Below are 19500 nucleotides of genomic sequence, written 5' to 3'. Positions count from 1 at the left end.
TGCAAAAACAGACTACATAGTATTGGTGCAGAATCAATGGAATATATTCAAAGACCCAGAAATAAACCCACTTGATTATTGACAAAGAAGTCTAAACTATACAATGGAAAAAAAGAAAGTATCTTCAACAAATGATGCTGATCTAACTGGCAGTCTGCATGTAGAAGAATGCAAATAGATCCATATTTATTACCCTACATAAAACCCAAGTCCAAGTGGCTCAAGGACCCCAACATAAAGCTGAATATACTGAATCTAATATAAGAAAAAATGGGAAGCAGCCTTTAATCACTGGCATAGGAGGAAGTTTCCTGAACAGAACACCAATGGCTCAGACTCTAACATTAACAATTGATAAATGGTACCACATGAAACTGAAAAACTTCTGTAAGGCAAAGGACACTGTCAATAGGACAAAATGTCAACCTACAGATGGGGAAAAGATCTTCACTAACCCTACATCTGAAAGAGGGCTAATATCCAAAATATATAAAAAATTCAGAAAATTAGACATCAACAAACCAAATAACCCATTTAAAAATAGGATCTACATCTAAACAGAGAATTTTCAACAGAGGAATCTCTAATGGCTGATAAGGACTTAAAGAAACATTCAAAAACTCAATTGACAGCACATGTTGGAGAGGGTGCGGAGCAAGGGGAACACTCCTCCATTGCCAGTGGGATTGCAAACTTGTACAACCATTCTGGAAATCAATCTAGTGGTTTATGAAGAAACTGGAAATAGTTTTACCTGAAGACCCAGCTATACTGCTCCTGGGCATATACCCAAAAATATACTCTACCATACCATAAGGACATGTGCTCCACTATGTTCATGGCAGCTTTATTCATAATAGCCAGAAGTGGAAGCAATTCAGATGTCCATCAACTAAAGAATGTAGACAGAAAATGTGGTTCATTTATACAATGGAATAATATTCAGCTATTAAAAATGAACTTCATGAATTTTGCGCACAAATGGATGGAACTGGAAAATATCATCCTTAGTGAGGTAACCCAGAAGCAAAAGGACATGCATGATATGTACTCACTGATAAATGAATATTAGCCAAAAAGTACAGAATATCCAAGATACACGCTTCAGGCCCAAAACAGTTAAACAAGAAAGAAGGCGCAAGTGAGGATGCTTGAGTACCACTTAGAAGGGGGAACAAAATAGTCTTGAGAAACAGAGGGAGGGAGGAGCCTGGTGGGAGAGGGGAGTGCAAGGGGAATAGGTGGGCAGAATCAGGTATGGAAAGAGACAAGAGAGAAGACTAGAAGGCAAGGAGAATGAATGGAAATATGCAGCTGCTGGAGGTTGAGATGGGGGCTCAGAGGAATATCTAGGAAGTCCCTGAGACCTGGGATGGGGGAAGCTCCCAGGAATCAATGTGGGTGACCTAGCCAAAATGCCCACCAGTATATGGAACCTAAAGAAACCATCTCCAGGGCTGGAGAGATGGCTCAGCAGTTAAGAGCACCGACTGCTCTTCCAGAGGTCCTGAGTTCAATTCCAGCAACCACATGGTGGCTCACAACCATCTGTAATGGGGTCTGGTGCCCTCTTCTGGTGTGTCTGAAGAGAGCAATGGTGGTGTATTCATATGCATAAAATAAATAAATAAATAAATAAATAAATAAATAAATAAATCTTTAAAAAAAAAGAAAAAAGAAAAAGAAACCATCTCCAGTAGCCAGACAGGACTTCCAGAGGAGGGATGGGTACAGTAACCCACCTACAAAACTTTTGACCAAAAATTGGTCCTGTATAAAAGAAATGAAGGGACAAAGTTGGAGCAGAGTCTCACAGAGACTGAGCCATCAACCAAAGAGCTTGCATGGGCTGGTCTAAGGACCCCAACATATATGCTCTCAAGGAGTGGCAGACCAGTGACTAGCCCAACTTGAGTCCCATCCCACAGGCAGGCACCAATTCCTGACACTATTAGTAATGCTATGTTGTGCATGTAGATTGGAGCCTACTACTATAGCTGTCCCCTGAGAGGCTCTACCCAGAAGCTGATTGAGACAGATGTAGATACCCACAGACAAACATTGGATGGAGGTCAGGGACTCCTATGAAAGAGTTAGGGGTAAGATTGAAGACTCTGAAGGGGATGGCACCCCCACAGGAAGACCATCATGATCAACTAACTTGGACTCCTGGGAGCTCCCAAAGACAGAGCCATCAACCAAAGAGAATACATAGGCTGGTCAAAGGCCCCCAACATACATGTAACAGAAGGCTGCCTTGTCTAGCTTTAGTGGGAGAGGATAAGCCTAATCTTGCAGAGACTTGATGCACCAGGGTGTGGGGAAACCCAGGACGAGGGCCACCAGATCAGAGAAGAAGGGGAGGGGGAATGGAGGAGAACAGTATTTAGGATGCTAATTAATTAATTAATTAATTAATAATTAAAAAGAAGAATCACCAAAAGACTTTTTAAGATGTATGCTGTGTATGTAGTCTACATCAGTAGGACTAAAGTAGAGTTCAAGTTTAGACTTTCTCAGGTAACGTAGCTGTGGCTGTCCAGGGAAAACATTGCACTCAGGCTGGGCAGACATCATTTTCATTTTTCTCTCTTTACTGATTTTGAGGCAGATTCTATCAATACAGTCCAGGCTGAGCTCGAATTTGCTACATAGACTAGACTGGCTTTGATTTTTCCCCTCCCTCTTTCTTTTGCTTCCCAAGTGCTCAGATCACAGGACAGAGATATCATTTTCTAGTCTTTTGAAAATTGCTTTGCACATACCAAGTGCTCAATATGCACTGGATTTTACTCTAACTGTCCATTTAATCACATATTGCTCTATTCAAAGACAGTCTGAATTCAAAATATGAATTGCAATGGCTTTTCATCTTGTCTCTTTTTGAGACAAAGTGTCACTATGTTGCTCTGTCTGTCCTGAAACTCAGTATGTAGACCAGAGTGACCTCAAACTCATAGAAATCTTGACTCTGCCTTTCATATTCTGGGATTAAAGGTATGTGTCACCACATCCTGCTCAACCTCTTAATCTTTTTAAATTTGAGTTTCCTCATTTGTAAATATGGGAAAACAGTGAATGTACCCCAGGTGGATTATGGTACATTATGACATAATGTATATTTTTTGCTATTTTATTGCATTTTAATTTAAATTGAAAAAATTTCCAACTAGTTTTATATTTCAACTGTTAGTAAATTTCTCCATCCATTGATGTGATAGTTTATACCTACAATGTTTAATTTCTTGAAATTCATTTTCCAATACCTAAATGTTTTCTCAATGGAGTTGTCTTTCCAACTTTCCTTTCTAGTCCAGTAACACATCTAAGCTGAAGATGACATGCCCTTGTGCATTGACTATCTATTGTCTATATTGTTATGTGTTTGTATTTGGAAACTTGCTTGCTCCTCCTAGCCGTAGCCAATTTCTGACAGATAGTCATGCAGTGTCTGAGACTCTCTCCTGAGAGTGCTTTTCATAATTCATGTTAATTAATCCAAAATTCTTACTCTTTATATAGCCATTATATAGTCTCCCTATCTATATGTTCTATAGGATAGCACTAGGAACCAGAACAATAAACAATAAACTTACATCTCAAAGCTTGATGAAATTACCAGAATTAGCTAACTTTGATGCTTACCCAGCTGTAGCGCCTCCCCTACCAATAATTCATTATTTTGTTCAACATCCTTATCTTTATTGTATGGAATGCTCCTTCTTTTAAGACCTATGACAAATTTCCAATAGCAGTTGTCCTTAATCTGCTAGTTACTACACCTAAGCAATAATAAACACATATTTAGGGCTCAATGGTTAAAAGCACTAGCTAATCTTCTGGAGGTACTGAGTTCAATTCCCAGCAATAATATGGTAGCTCACAACCATCTGTAATGGGATCTGATGTCATCTTCTGGTGTGTTTAAGGTAGTTAGAGTGTACTCGTATACATTAAATAAATCTTTAAAAACACATATTTAAAAATGCTGGTCCTATTTAGTTTATATTATAATTAACATTGAATCTCCTTGTTCAATGCCCTTCCTGAGCTTGCTTCCCATTGCTTTCAAGGCAAAACTCAGATTTAATATTCAGAATTCTTAAAATATTTCATTCTTGAATTTGCTTCTTACTTCCAAAAGCCCTTTGTCTTGTCAGTGCTGTTTGAATCTCAAACACATTTCATTCTTTACTACTGACATATTTTCATAACAGATTATAATCAACAGAACTGCTTGTTGATGATATTTGGATACTACCTGGCTCCTGAAAACGCCTCATATGCATCTGTTCCACAGAACCTGAGAGGCTTCCCTTTACTGAACAGAAGACAGCTTCTGAACTCCTCTGCCATATGCCATGTTTAGCAGACACTTAACATTAATTGATGCACTATTTGAGTTTTGACAATTTTTTAGTAGTATCAAATATCATGATAAGTAGTTCTTATTGTTACAGAATGAATTTTATCCATATTGCAGTGAATGTGTTAGCAAACAATAGCTTTTCTAGTGGGTTTATTGATTTTGTGATATAGTTTGAATTCTTAAATCATGCATTATAGCCTTATATGGACTTGGATAACTGAATGTGGGGGCTGCAAAATCAAGTCAATAAATATTTTCTGAATTCATATCAACCAAAAATTAATTGAATAAAATATCTAATGAGTATGAACTGTTTCTGGTAGAGTTTGCCCAGGCTGTCTTGCATAACTTCACTGTAGCCTTGGTTCTGATACATCACAGGCCCACTTTGCAGCACATTATGCAAGAATACATGCTCTTTGAAACACCTGGGTCTAGACTCCATTATGTATTATGAATTATAATGTTTTTACTGTAAATTCAAAGGGTTTATATCCTAACGAAATTGGCTGGCAGGTCTTCTGGAAGATTTAATGCCCCAAAAGGAAAGCCATCTGGGTAAGGTGGCACTTATATGTAATTGTAGCAGTAAGAATTTGAATTGATTTTTCAATGAGAGGAAAGAGGACCATAAGTTTGAGGCTGGCCTAAACTAAGTAGCAAGACTGTTACCTCACTAAAAGTCAATGTTGTAATGTTGACTCAAGTACATGCTATTCCACACCATTAAATAGGTGAAAGGTATCAAATCAAGGAAGAAAAAGGAGCAAAAGGACCACAGATTTCAATATTTCTTTCATAAAATTTATAAATATTTGTTAATCTTTTAAAAATGATCATACTTTGTAGATAGGGATACATTGTCAGCTTACCTGACCAATTAAGCTGGAGAATACAAAAACTCCAGAGAAAAAATTCAAGAGTTGAAAAACAATTTCAAATGATGTTTGTGGCTCTGGTAGGCCCCCAATAGTAATTAAAGTTCGAACTGCCCAATAGAAACATCGCAGATATCTGTAAGAAGAAATGTAGAGAATCTCTTGTACATACCATTGTAACACCATTTGCTCACACACACAGTTCATGTATGCAGGAACTGAGAATACATGTGCTACTTAGACATCTTAATAAACATTAGGAAATGACTAAACACTTGGACACGAGGAGGGTATTTACTAGCTATTTCCGAAATTTGGTGGACTGTTTTATCAGGCTTCTGTTTCTTGGGTGAGAGATTTGTACAAAACCTAGCACAGATTCACTCTCGATGTTCCACAATGAATGAGCAATTTTGAGCAACTTGGATATTTGCAGACATCTGGGAATTGTGTTTAAGGCCATCTACTTTGTCACTTGAATCTTACTGTTGGCTTGGTACTCATGTTTTTCTCCATATAATCCCTTCTTGGAATGCCCAAGGTGTGTCCTTTCCTTACATGTCTAAGCCTAGTCTAGTTGGTAGGGCATACCAATAGAAAGATATTTTTCTATTTATCTTCCTAATGAGACTAGACTGTGCTTCCTCGCACACTCTCTGTCTCAACATACATGGATTTTTTTCAGTTGCAAAATAATTTTCCCCTATACACTTTGCCTTTGTCTCCTTACAGATCTTCCCCACGTCTTCACCCACCCAACTCCATACCTTGTCTCTCTGTCTTTTTTTAGAAACTAACAGACCAACCAACAAACAAACCAAAAGAAAACAAAGGAAAGAGACAGAGAAACAAATAACACAACACGAAACAAAACAAAAACAAAGAGAAAGATTCAGAAATACAAACACATGAAGACCCCCCCCACCGCATACACACACCATAAGAACATAAAAATCAAAGCATAATATATAAGTTCATGGACCTCTTAATGGCAACTGCTTTCTCTAGGTTGATCATAGCCTAATATGTAGCTTAAGAGGATCTTATAATCCTGAAACCGCATACTATCGTAATCTCCTGCCTTGTTCTGTTTGTCAAGTAAATCCCTAGTACTAGCTTGAATTAATTAGAAGATATATTAGGCTCCATCTCTTAATGACGGTGACAGCAAAGAATTTGAGGTCATCTTTAAACTGCTAAACCAGGGCTGATGAGATGGCTCAGCAGGTAAAGATACTTGCCAACAAGCCTGATAACATGAGTTCAATAACTGCGAATGCACATCAGAAAAGGAGAACCCCACCTGCACACTGTGCTCTCAACCCTTCTAAAACAAATAAATGTAATAAAACTTTAGTTACCAAGCTAGAAACATGTGGAGAATGTTAATAACTCTTTATAATTTAGATCTAATTGTTTCCAGAAATGAAAAACAGAACACATAAATATGCTCACTAACTTTTCTAAATATATTCCCATTTATTTTTATTCACTTTATATCCCTATATCAGTCCCCCATCCTTCCAGTCCCCATCACACAACTCCCCTCATTACCCCCTCCACTTTTCCTCTGAGAATGGGGAGGCCCCCTTGATATCACCTCATTACTATTAAAATACTATTAAAACCAAGAACCTAATGAGTTTTGCAGGCAGATGGATGGAACTAGAAGATATCATCCTGAGTGAGATAACCAGATCCGGAAGGACACGTATGTATGTACTCACTTATAAATGAATATTAGCTATAAAGTACAGGACAACCATGCTACAATACACAGATCCAAAGAAGCCAAATAACAAGGTCCTAAGGGAGGATGCTTGATTCTTTCTTAGAAAGCAAAATTAAATAGATATTGGGGGAAGATGAAGGGAATGACCTGGATGGGAGAGGGGATAGGGATGGGAAAAGGGCATGGGGATCAGGTGTAGGGAAATCAGAGGAGAGAGAACAGAAATCATCAGTGGGCATGGGGACCCCATCTCTATATATTTTATTATGTTACTTAATATGCAAATGTGAAAAGAAATAAGTGTACTTTTCTAAGTAGGGAAACCATTTTTGGATGGGGTAGATAATTTATCTAGAACTTTAGAACACCAAATAAAACTACTTGGCTCTGATAACATAGCCTATGTCAGGCATTCCTACTGTATCCTTAAAAAACTTCTTACATATGGAAGGGGGAAAGAAAGACTGTAAGACTCAGGTGTTGGAGACTAGAACAAAACAGTGACTCTTGGACAGGACAGGATGGCTGAGCTCTTGTGTTCTCAGCAGCTGTGGATGTCCTCATAACACCTGCACAAGATCAAGCCAGCTAACCCTTTAGTTGATAGAGAATGAGAAGGAATTGGAGAGATCCACCTCTACTCAAGAGTTGTGGACAGTGGATGGCTTCTGGGGGAAAGACAGTCACTTTTGCTTAAGTGTGTGCATCATGTTAGACAGACAATAGTTTAATGGATGGTCTCACACACAGGAATATACTTGTAACACAAACTGGAGTCCTAATTTCTTTTTAAGATGTTAAATTTGGAGTGGTAGGGAGGTCAGTCAAGTATGTGAGGAGTTAGAAAAAGGAGTGACAGATGCGTAACGACCACAGTACATTGTATAAAATTCTCAAGGAATTAATAAAAGTAAATTTAAATATCTAAATATTTTATAGATAGGCAATGGACTCAGTGGTTCTCAATTAGGTTTTTTAAATGTTTTTTTCTGTTTCAGGTGTTCATGGTAGATTAGAACTTTTTACAGAATTCTGCTTTAGTTAAGTTTCTATTTATAAAATAGAAGTACTAAATGACTCAGTTGTATTACTCCTGGATAGATTCCCAAAGGATTTTGTATCCTACTACATAGACTGTCATACACATCCCTGCTCAGTGCTGCACTATATGCAACAGACAGGAAGCTACATAAGCTTGGACTTCTACTAGTCGACGAATGGATTAGGAAAATATACAACATGCAGTTAAATTTTTTTCAGTCATAAAGAAAAGTTAGTTATGAAATTAAAAAATGAGTTGAACTGGAAAACATTAAATTAAGTAAAGAGGTAAAATAAAGGTCAGAAAGACAAATGTTCTCTCATATGCAGACCTAGGTGGTGTAAATGATAGTAAATACTGGGATATTAGAAAGCCATCAATGAAATGGAGAGGAGTCTTTAATGAGACCGTTGGTGAAGGCAATAGAACATATGAAATAATAAAGTGGAAATATTGGGGACATAAAGGTTCAGTGAGGGGGAGGGACAGGAAAATGACAAAGAGGAGGGTGAATGTAAAACCAACCAAAATGAAGTGCGTTCAAAAATCCCACAAGGAAAACTGCTCCTTTATAGGCCAATTAAAATATGAAATTAAAATATTCTGGGGGATGGGGTTCAAGAAATTGATTGGTGGGAGAAGTCCTTCTTTCATAGGTCTTACAACCTGAGTTCAAGCCTTGGATTTCAGGTAAAGGTAGGAGAGAAGTAACTCCACAAAGTTGTGTTCTGACCTCCATGTGTGTGCAAGCATGCCTTCTAATAGCTTGTAATAATAAGTTAAAAACAGGTTGTATTTTTTGTTCTACTGTGTCACACAGAGCAGGAACACTTTACATCTTTATGACTGTATTAGTTTGTGAACAAGAGTAATTGTTTTCAATATCATGAAATGGAGTTTTAGAAAGAACGAAACATGCTGTTGTCGAATTTATTACTCAATAAAATAAAATCTGTAAGTAAATAATTTTCAAATTAAATATATTTTAAAGGATATGGGATTTTTTCTTCTCTCTTATATTATATCCCAACAGCAGTGTCCCTTCCTGCCACTTTTCCCAGTCTCTCCCCCACCTATACTCTCCCCTAGATCTGCTCCTCCTCCATTTCCCTTCAAAAAGTACAGGGATATTGATTGAACATGGCATGTCAAGTTACAATCAGACCAAGGACATAATCTCATATCAAGGCTAGATGAGGTAACCCAGTAAGAAGACAGGGGTCTCAAAATAGGCGGAAGAGTCAGAGACATTGCCTCCTCTGTTAGAAGTTAGGAGTTCCACAGGAACACCAAGCTACCCAACTGTAACATATCTGTAGATGACCTAGCTCAGATCCATACAGGCTCTCTCATTGTCACTCCAGTCTCTGTGAGTCCACAGAATCAACTAAGCAGGGCATGTAGGATGCGGGATATTTTTAACCTCATAGATACAGGGCTAACCACCACAACAAAACTAGTAACAAAGACCCCACTAACTTTTTTTTTTGGAGAGTTTAGAGTCACATACCAAGACAGCAAAACTATCACTGAGTAAATGTCCAGAAGGCTTTAGCTTATAATGGTAGACTTGATTTCAAAGAAGCAAAGCACAAAAGTAAATTTATGGGTGCATTTTAACTTTTCAAGTCCCAATTTTAAGCATCCCATCACTTAATTTATTTTGGTTACAGGTTCTCAACCTGTTGCTTTCTTTAAAATAAAGAAACTTGTAAAATTTAATACCTCTGAAGAGCGGGAAGAGGCTAGATTTTTTTCCTATGTGGTCAGTTCTATTATACATCACTTTTGAACAAACATAGTATTACCTACTCTCACCTTCTTATTTATAAATGTTAAAATGACAGCTAAATCTTAAATGTTGGCATTGATTTCTCAAGTCTCAAGGGTTAGTCTTGAACTTTTAAAATATTAAATAGTATGCTATGTTAATTGGAAAATTTTCTGCTCTGATGCTTTGTGGTTTATTTTTGGATTCTTTTCTCAGACATGTCTTACACACTAAGACATGCCCAACCGAAGGTAAGATTTGTAATTTAATTAGATGGCATCATATTGATTTTCTAGGATTAGCTTAATTAGTCAAGGGTGTCTATCTCTAATATCTACACCCCAGGCAGATAAATTTTTTTCAAAAAGATTCCATCTGACTTATTTAACACATAGCCTCTCTATAAATTTTTAATGCATGACAGCACACAGCTTCCAGTTAAAACAATAAGATAATATTTCATATTGAACATGAAGGAAATGTGAAACTGGAAATTCTGCTTCTGTAAACATATCAGAAACTCAAGAAATAATATAAATAAAAATTGAATAAATAATCTAAATGAAAAGTATAACAACCCTCAATATCATCAATCAGGAAAATACAACTCAAACCTATACTGAGGTTGCCATCTTACTCGTTGGAATGTCCGTATTTAATAAGAAATTTAAAACATGTGAGATGCCAATGTTCTGTTTTCTATATTGATTTCCAAGTCCTTGACCATATAGAGACACTCACTTCGCTCCCTCCATTCTTGTGTTTCCCACACCTGTTTCCCTTTTTTGATTACTGCAATTCTATCTGTGGCAATACGATACCATGTTGTAGTTTTGATATGTATTTCCTGATGATTAATGATGTTGAGTACCCTTTATGTTCTCATCAGCCATTTCTCTGTATTCAAGAAGTGTCATTTAAAGCCTTGTTCATTAAAAGCTTTTGGTACTAAATTGCAGTAATTTCTCACTTTTGGGATATTAACCCATTATCATGTATATGATTTGTAAATATTCTCTCCAGTCTTGATTTGTTGACTATTTTGTTTCTAGTATAAGAGATTTTTTAGTGTGATATAAACCCATGTTTGTTTGTGGCATAGAATGTTTTTAGTGTGTTGGAAAGCCACACATTTGCCTTTGCTTTTGTGTTTGAGGGGCCATATTAAACGTATTATTGTCCAAGAAAGGTCACATAGCAATCTTGCTCTGCTTACTTTTAATAGTTTCATAGCTTGTAGTATTCAATCCAATTACTTGACTTTTGTGGATGGTGCAAGATAGGGAAAGATTTCACTGGGATTTTGACAGTTTGCCCTGAGTTGGTCACATTTGAGCAATAATCACTCATGCAATCCATGAACCCAGATGCCATTCTATTGAATAACTTCTGTTCACAAGCTTTCATTTTCATGATGTAGTTTTCAGTGTACTTCTGCTGGACTTCTTAGTTTTTATTCCACTTGATGGTGTTGTAAATAGAATAATTTACTTCACAAATTTATTCAAATACCATCACAAAGTATGTATGCTTTGTGTAGTCTATTGAGAGTTATTTGAGTTCATGTGATTTGTTTATTCTAATTGCTAAGTAGTCTCTATTGTATGTATATAGTGCAGCTTTCAAAAAGATCTATACATTCCTTGGCTATATAAAGTTTCTGATTATTGTGAATCTAGTTTCTCTGAAAATTCTTATGTACTTCCACCACTTGGATATATATTTTAATTTCTCTTCAGTAAAAAAGTGTGCTTCCTGGGTACCAACCATGTTATGATATCTGTTGCCCTAAGCACTTCCTGCTGTTGCTTCCTGCTGTTGCTTTTCCTGATATTCTGTCTCATCTCAAGTCTACTGTATTGGAGACTGCTTACATTGGACTGACACCTTTGAAGCTATGACCCAAAACAACCTCTTTCCCCAATAAGTTGTCTCATTCAGATATTTTCCAGAGAGATGAAGCCTGACTAACATATACTGCTCCTTTAATATAACATTTCCATCACCAGTCTTCACTATTAGCTACTGTGGTGTTAATGTGCTTAATATAGGTGACATCTTAACTTTCCATAAAATTATTCATATTTCATATTCATGTAAAATAAGTACATAAATCAACTCACATTCTAAGTTCATTTTTTATACATTTACAGGATTGATTTTAAGATTTTTTTAAGACTATGTTTTCTCTGTGTGTATGTGTGTCTTACAGTCAGTGGCCTTTGACTATAAGATTTAAATAAATCAGGTCTAAAATGAATGAATATAAAAAGAGACTATGATTTGGAAGAGAGGAAGGAGGAGTATCAGGGATTGTTTGGATGGAGGAAAAGGAAGGGGGTGATGATGTAGTTATATTGAACTACCAAAAATATTTAGAAAATCAGTGCTGCTAAAAAATAAGACTACTATAATTCTTTACACATAACTGACTTGCTTTGGGTAGTATATAATGTTTGAGATATTTTTACTCTCTTTCCTCTCCATCCCAAGGTGGCTATGTATTATCCTTTAAAAATTTTTAAGACTTATTTTTTTTCTAGAGACTACATTGCTTTCTAATATGTTTAATGTCATTTCACTAGAACAGAAGGTAAGTTTGTCTATGTTATACAAGGTCCCTGTATCTGCTGAAAGGAAAATTTGATATTAAACAACTAAATTGTTATGATTGAACCCTGATTTTTTTCCATTAAAAATTTCAAGTTACCTCTCTTATTCATTAGACTCTTGTTGCTTAATTGTCAAATTCTATTTGTGAATCTTGTTATTCTCTATTTAGTCCAGTTGGTGGTTATAGCTGACTCATAAATTCATAAAACACTTCAGCAATCAACTAATTGGCTATTGCACCTGCCTCTAAATAATTAAAATTAATCATTATTAACAATTATCATTGTAGTTATTACATTACCCCCAAAGTTTTTTAGTATAATTCAGAGTAAGAATCATCACATTTACAGATCAACGTAGGATACATGTATAGACACAGACACACATAAACACACACTTACACACCCATAAACACAAATACACACCCCCTCACATACACTCGACACACACACAGACACACAAACATGTACACACCCACACTCACATACACTGATACTCTCACACCCCCAACATACAGTCACACATGTGCATACACACACATATTCAGATACATATGCACACACCCACACATACACACCAACACCACACACATATGACACATATGCATACACACACTCCTACATACACACAGACATACAAACATACCACACATATCTTTACCAACATACACACACACACACACACACACACACAGACAGACAAAGCAGATACACAGTCACCCCCCACATACACATTCATACACCCAGATATACATATACATACATACATACATACATACATACATACATACGCACATGCACGAATACACACACACGCACACTCACATACATACTCATGGAGAGAAACAGACACACACACATACATGCATATACACATGCACATACACATGCACACATTCACACACATGTACACACACACATGCAGACACACGTATGCATACATCTACACATACATACACCACACATGAACATATTTATACATTTACAATTACAAAAACATGCATATGCATACACAAAACATCCCACAAACACACACAGAGACACAAACTGACACATACATTCATACAATGAACACATACATGTTTACATTCACATGCATGCACACACACTCACACACATATAGACACACACATGCATACACATACATACAGAAACATACATGCATACACACACATTCATACTGACACAAACACACGCACAGACATACATATACAAAGACACACACACACACACACACACCTGCTCTGTATCCGATGTTCTCTGATAGTTTCTATTCTATCTTATTTTTCACTTAAAATCATACTTATACACAAGAGAGGTATTATTGATTATGAGTGAACAGTGACTAACAGTCATCTTTAATGATGTAGCTACTGGTAGGCTGTTTATTTGTCCATAACCTCCTATTCATGCTCCTGTATATGATCCAAATTAATACAAGCACACACACACACACACGCACACACACACACACATGCACAGAGAGAGAGAGAGAGAGAGAGAGAGAGAGAGAGAGAGAGAGAGAGACATACATACATACAGACAGACAGAGACAGAGAGAGACAGACAGAGAGAGAGAGACAGAGAGAGAGAAGAGGAACTAGTTGGGAAGAGGAAGGCAATCAGTGGGAGTGGGAAGAGGATGAACAAGGTTATTGAGAAGTGTTAATATGGCTAAAACACACCACATACTCTCATGAACAGATATCACAATAAAACTCATTATGTACAACTAACATATGCTCATAAAAGCTTGGAGAAGTGGTGGCTTATGAAAATTCTTATACCAAAACTGAAAATTTAGAAGAACAAAGAAGGGCCTCTTTTAAAATTAGAACTCACTTGTTGCCTTCACCATTATAGACCCATTTAGTTGAGCCAATTCCTTCATAGTCTGAAGCCCAGTAATAAACACAGGCATTAATGTGCAGGAGAAACAGCAAGTAGCCAGTTGTTCGGATGACTCTGTCAGAGAGAATAAGTAGAAGTAAGCATTGACGCTGTTTCTGGAATGTGGCTGATTTTAACATTTTCTTTTTCTCTATGCTTCCAATGAGCCCTCTTGCTTTAGATTTGCTAAGTGTCAACTCTCATTTGTGCAGTAGAAAGCGAAGGTGACACCACATGTTGTCTGCCTGCAGAGTCTTGAATGGGCTTGACGGAGTGTAAAGAAAGTCTTCATTTCTTTGCACAGATGGTGTGAGTCAACGCTGTGAAAGACATGCCTCAAGGGTCACTTCTTCATTTTGAGTCCCATAAAATACTCCACGCTGATTTACCAGGATATCAGAAAGGCTCACAGGACCTCATGCTGTGATAAACTGTGACTGAAGGTTTCTACTCACAAGTTTACAATGGCAAATGAGTGAAATTTCGGCTGGGCGTAAATTGTCATGAGAGATGGAGAGCTGACTTGCAAGAGTGTACTCGTCTCTTATTGTTTAAACTGTAGCATGATATGTTTTCTTCCTCACTTTAATCTAAGTGCACTTGAAACAGCCCAATTTGCTTTAGATATGCACTCGTTTTATATAGCAAAATAGAAAATGCCCATGTTTTTGAGCAGGGTGGTTATTGTCTCCTAAATGCCTTCTAAAATGTTCTGCCATCATTTTCTCTGCTTCCTCCAAATTTACCAATGAAACTCACCTGTAGACATATGCTTTGTCCATTATAGACTCCAGGTGATGATTAAACTCAAAGAACGAAGTGTACTGTATAAAAAATAAGCAAAAGAAATAAAAAATAATTTACCTGAATGCTTATTTAGATAAAAAGATATAACATAGATTTTATTTTATTGGAAATGATTTTGTTCACACCGTTAAAAATCCCATGTCATATTTAATAATATTTTCTATAAATAGTATTTTAACAAGATGCCAAACCTATAGAGCTTATTATTTTACTTTATTTCTGTCCTTTCATTATAGCCTTATTTTTGATGCATGCTGAAAATCAATAATGGGTTTCTTTCTGACGTGTATAGTGAAATTCTACTTTACAATGATTAAAATCATACTTCTAAAACATAAATAAAGGAAGAAAAATACGTTGTTGTTAACAGTAACTTTGTTTTTAAGGAAGAGGCAGTAAATCTATATATTTTTTCAAACTGTAAAATCCACTGAACATTAGTAGAGGCTTGTTATTCTGTGCTATCTGAAGGTTCAGCGGCTTCATGTGATCTAATCAAAACAGAGTTGCTGTTTCCCTCAAGATTCTCAAATGTGCAGATTCATACAAAGGATATTTACTCAGCTGTAAGAAAAAAAATCATAACATTTCAGGTAAAGGAATGGAACTAGAGAAAATACCGAGTGAGGTAACTCAGATCCAGAGTGACAAATGCTGTACATTGTCTTTCATTTCTAGTTTTGTCTCAGCTCTCACTTCCTTGAGGTACTCCTGTCCCACCCTTTCCTCCTTTCTTCATTTCTATAGGACATAGGGCACAGAATAAGACCATAGATTCACCATGAATCCCAGAACAAAATTCCAGAAACTATTGCTGATATGGTTCTAGAAAATTTTTCTACTTCATACCCTGGCTCCTTACCTAAAAATGATATAATGAAAAGAGTGTGTGAAGGTATTCATTGACATGCTGAATGTGCTTAGAAAAGGAAGATCTTATAGACACGAGTCCTCAGCCACTACTTACGACAAAATATCCTGCAATTTATATGTGACTGCTGACCCTTTGGTTTAAAAACTAATATATGTAATACATTACTATTATATGTAATACATTATTATTATATGTAATACATTCATATTATATATAAAGTAATAAGATTTCCTTTTAAGGTAGAAATATATACAAATGTTTGTTCACCCAGATTTCTGAAAGTATCCTTCAAAAGCTCAGATTGTATTAAGTACAATTTTTGATAACTTGTTTATTTGGCTTTTACTAGAAGTTTGCTGAGAGGACAATGTTTTAAAACAAATGTGTTCATAGCGTGTTTTTTTTTCCATTTATAGCCTGGAGACAGGTATATGATAATATTTACCCTAGAGAATTGTCTATCCAATAACACCTTTATAAATAACTGAAAGATAGGACTATTCAGTTAGAAAAAGTCAGTGTTGACTTACATAATATTCTACATTAAAATGCTGGCTCTAGACAGCTCTTTAACGTGGGTTCAGAGATGGGGTATAAAAGGGAATATTTATAAGCTTTCACTAAAAATCTATTTAAACTCCAAATTCCACAAGTATCTGAGTCTTTTTTGAAAATCAGCTATTTCTGAACACATGTCTCCTGAAACTTTCCTGTGAGAATCTAGGTTTGATGACATGGTAGCCTGAAGCTAGACTGCTTAGAACATTGCATTCTGCCTTGATTTACACTCATACTGCAAAGTCACACCAGGACACTCTAGGACATTCTTGGTCATATGGGAATACAGGGTCAGAATCTTTTAAACTTAAAAAAAATTGTAAGCACAGAAAGATTTTTGTGCTTGAGCTCTATCTGGGAAATTATAGCAAATAATCTTCAGTAAGATAAGTGATGGCAACATTATCAGTGTGGGTGGACAGGCTTTCCCACTATGCTGATTCTCATCTTCCTCAGTGATAACATGAAATTGTTAGGAGGAATAAGATAGATAAAGGAAGGACAGTTCTAATAAAAGTGTGTAGCAAAGTTAGCCATTGCAGTTGCTGGCATTGTAGGATCTCATGGTTGCTAGATTATGCTGGAAATATAATTAAGGTGTTTTCCCAGGATGCAAAACATACACAATTAAAATTTATAACGTACATTGAGTTACTTTTAGTGGGTTGTTTTTTTTGAAGTACAAGTTATTAGTATTCTTTCAAAAATTTGAGATTTATTTATTTTTGTTATTTTTTAAAAAAATGTGTGTATAGATGTTTTGCCTGCATGCATGTTTGCTCCACAGATGATGCTCACAGCTGACAGTAGAAGGTGCTAGATCCCCAGGAAATAGAATTATAGACCATGGTTAACTGACATCTGGATGCTGGGAATTGAAACTGGATCCTGCAAGAGCAGTCAGTACTCTTAACTACTGCTATTCTTCAAAATGTATGTAAACATTCACTCAGACTTGCCTCTAATTTGTATAAGTTATCCAACAAATCTGAGTTTATGAAATATGTATGTCTAAGAATATTTTGAATAGGAAATATGTTTCAAAATCAATATTAAATATATCACTTCAAAATTTTGTCCTTCTTTTTGCCTCCATCCTGATTTTCCTTTTCATCTAAGGGAATTGCTTTGATTAGTTTTGAAAAAACAGTTGTAGTATTTATTAATTTATTTTAATTTAGAAAACTTAACAGTTTTTTTTCTGGTTTACATAAATTGATTTTGTTCTGTAAAGTATTTTCTATCTAGCTTTCCTCCCTTTTCCTTAGCAATTTATCTTGAACTTCTTTCCATATTATTACACAGAAAAGATTCTTTGTTTTCCAGGTAAATTTTTATGTAGATTGTCTCGGGGCCTCAGGAAATTTAACTGCATTTTTGTTTGTTTGTTGCCTCGTTTGATCACCTGATACTTCAGACATTCAGAAAATCTCTGATAAAATGGGTAGCAGTGAAAAAATAGTAATTATAAGTTATTTATTTGTGATTCCAGTCATCTTTAGAAGTATAAAAGCATTCTATTTTGGATTATAAAAAATACTTGTTCAATGTCATTATCCATTAAAATATAGTAATGATGAAGACAGAGAAATGGAGAACTGTTTTAGAATGTGTTGAGTACTGTTAATTTTAGGGTATCTAAACTTGCTTCAAGATTTCCATTAGGAGAAGGAGAACCCAGCTGAACATAGTTTCTTTACCTTTAATACCCGATTTGTTCTGAATATTGGATTGACTCCAAAGAAGATGTAGAGAACTTCAAATGGCAGTAGAGATGCCACATCCATCTGTAGAGAGAACATGTTCACATTTATGTGGAGTTTGTCTGCCTCTCTATGCTTGGATTTGTACCCATACATGCCAATATATGTGCAAGCTACGTTCCTGTTGCTGTGATAAAATATCCTGCAAGGTAACCTAAGGGTAAAAGAGTTCATTTTAGCTTTTGGCTCTAGGTGGATACAGTTTGTCACAGTGGAGAGGACATGGTCTAGGCAGGGAAGGAATAATGGAGAAGCAGAAAGATGACTGTTCACACTGCACTCCTATTCAGGATGTCTAGGATAAACAGGAAGTAGTGGTCCCGAGGGCTATAAAGCCTCAAATTGGCCTTCAGTGAGATAATTTCTCTAGCAAGATTTCACCTTTTAAAGGCTCTACAACCTTCTTATACCATCTAGGGACCAAGTGTGAGTCTACAGGAGATAGTTCACATTCAAACTATGAAGGTATGTGAAAGTTGTCAAGCTGTAACTAATCACTTACTATTTAATGCAAAATTGCTTTTACTTACATGATACCTTGTAAACACATTGATATCATGAAAACAGGGTTACTAATTTACAAACTAGTATCAAACTAGTAAACTAGTCTACGGCCACTGGCTTCTCTTTCACTTTCATGTGTCTGAGCTCTCCTTACGCATCACCTTTGCTCAGTATTCCATATAGTTCAGTGATGACACAGATGCTAATGTTAGAACATACTTTGATACTTGGGAAACATGAAGTCCTGGAATACGAATTGAATCTAGTTTTGATTTTGTTTGATACTCTTGTAACTTCATCGCAATGACATTGCTTTGCGGCCCAGGTATTCCTTCAGTGCTCAGCATGGATTATACAGTTCTGGTTCACCTAGGTTCCTTGGTGATTTCTACCACTGTCTTCTTTGGGTTGTTTCACTATGAACTACCTGCTACAAAAGTTTCTATTAGAGACTCTTAATTAAGTCTATTAATGTCTTCAAAGGCTAAAATAGAGAAAGAAATAAGCTCTGTTTATAATAGATCAGTAACTCAGATTTTAAAAAGTACTGAAAAGGACCATTATATGGCTAAAATATTCATTTTAAAACTTTCCATGCACCTTCATTATTCTCATACCTTGGTAATGAAATGGTATTCCGTAGGAATCAGCATCATTTTGTCTACTTTTGTATATTTAATATATATGTAAATATATATAT

General features: G+C 36.0%; 1 protein-coding gene across 1 annotated transcript in view; it reads right to left on the bottom strand.

The window, feature by feature from the left end:
- Positions 1-19500, bottom strand: part of Cngb3 (cyclic nucleotide gated channel beta 3) — a 172722-nt gene that overhangs the window by 60033 nt on the left and 93189 nt on the right. The window contains 4 exon segments of the mRNA XM_028779786.1: positions 5242-5383; positions 14247-14369; positions 15054-15118; positions 18234-18320. Coding sequence (XP_028635619.1) covers positions 5242-5383; positions 14247-14369; positions 15054-15118; positions 18234-18320 — 417 coding nt within the window.

The sequence above is a fragment of the Grammomys surdaster genome, unplaced genomic scaffold (genome assembly GCF_004785775.1).
Source record: "Grammomys surdaster isolate TR1022 unplaced genomic scaffold, NIH_TR_1.0 97, whole genome shotgun sequence".
In the NCBI taxonomy this organism is placed as follows: domain Eukaryota; kingdom Metazoa; phylum Chordata; class Mammalia; order Rodentia; family Muridae; genus Grammomys; species Grammomys surdaster.
Note: the sequence above shows the minus strand (reverse complement) of the source record. Positions and strands in the feature narration are given on the sequence as shown.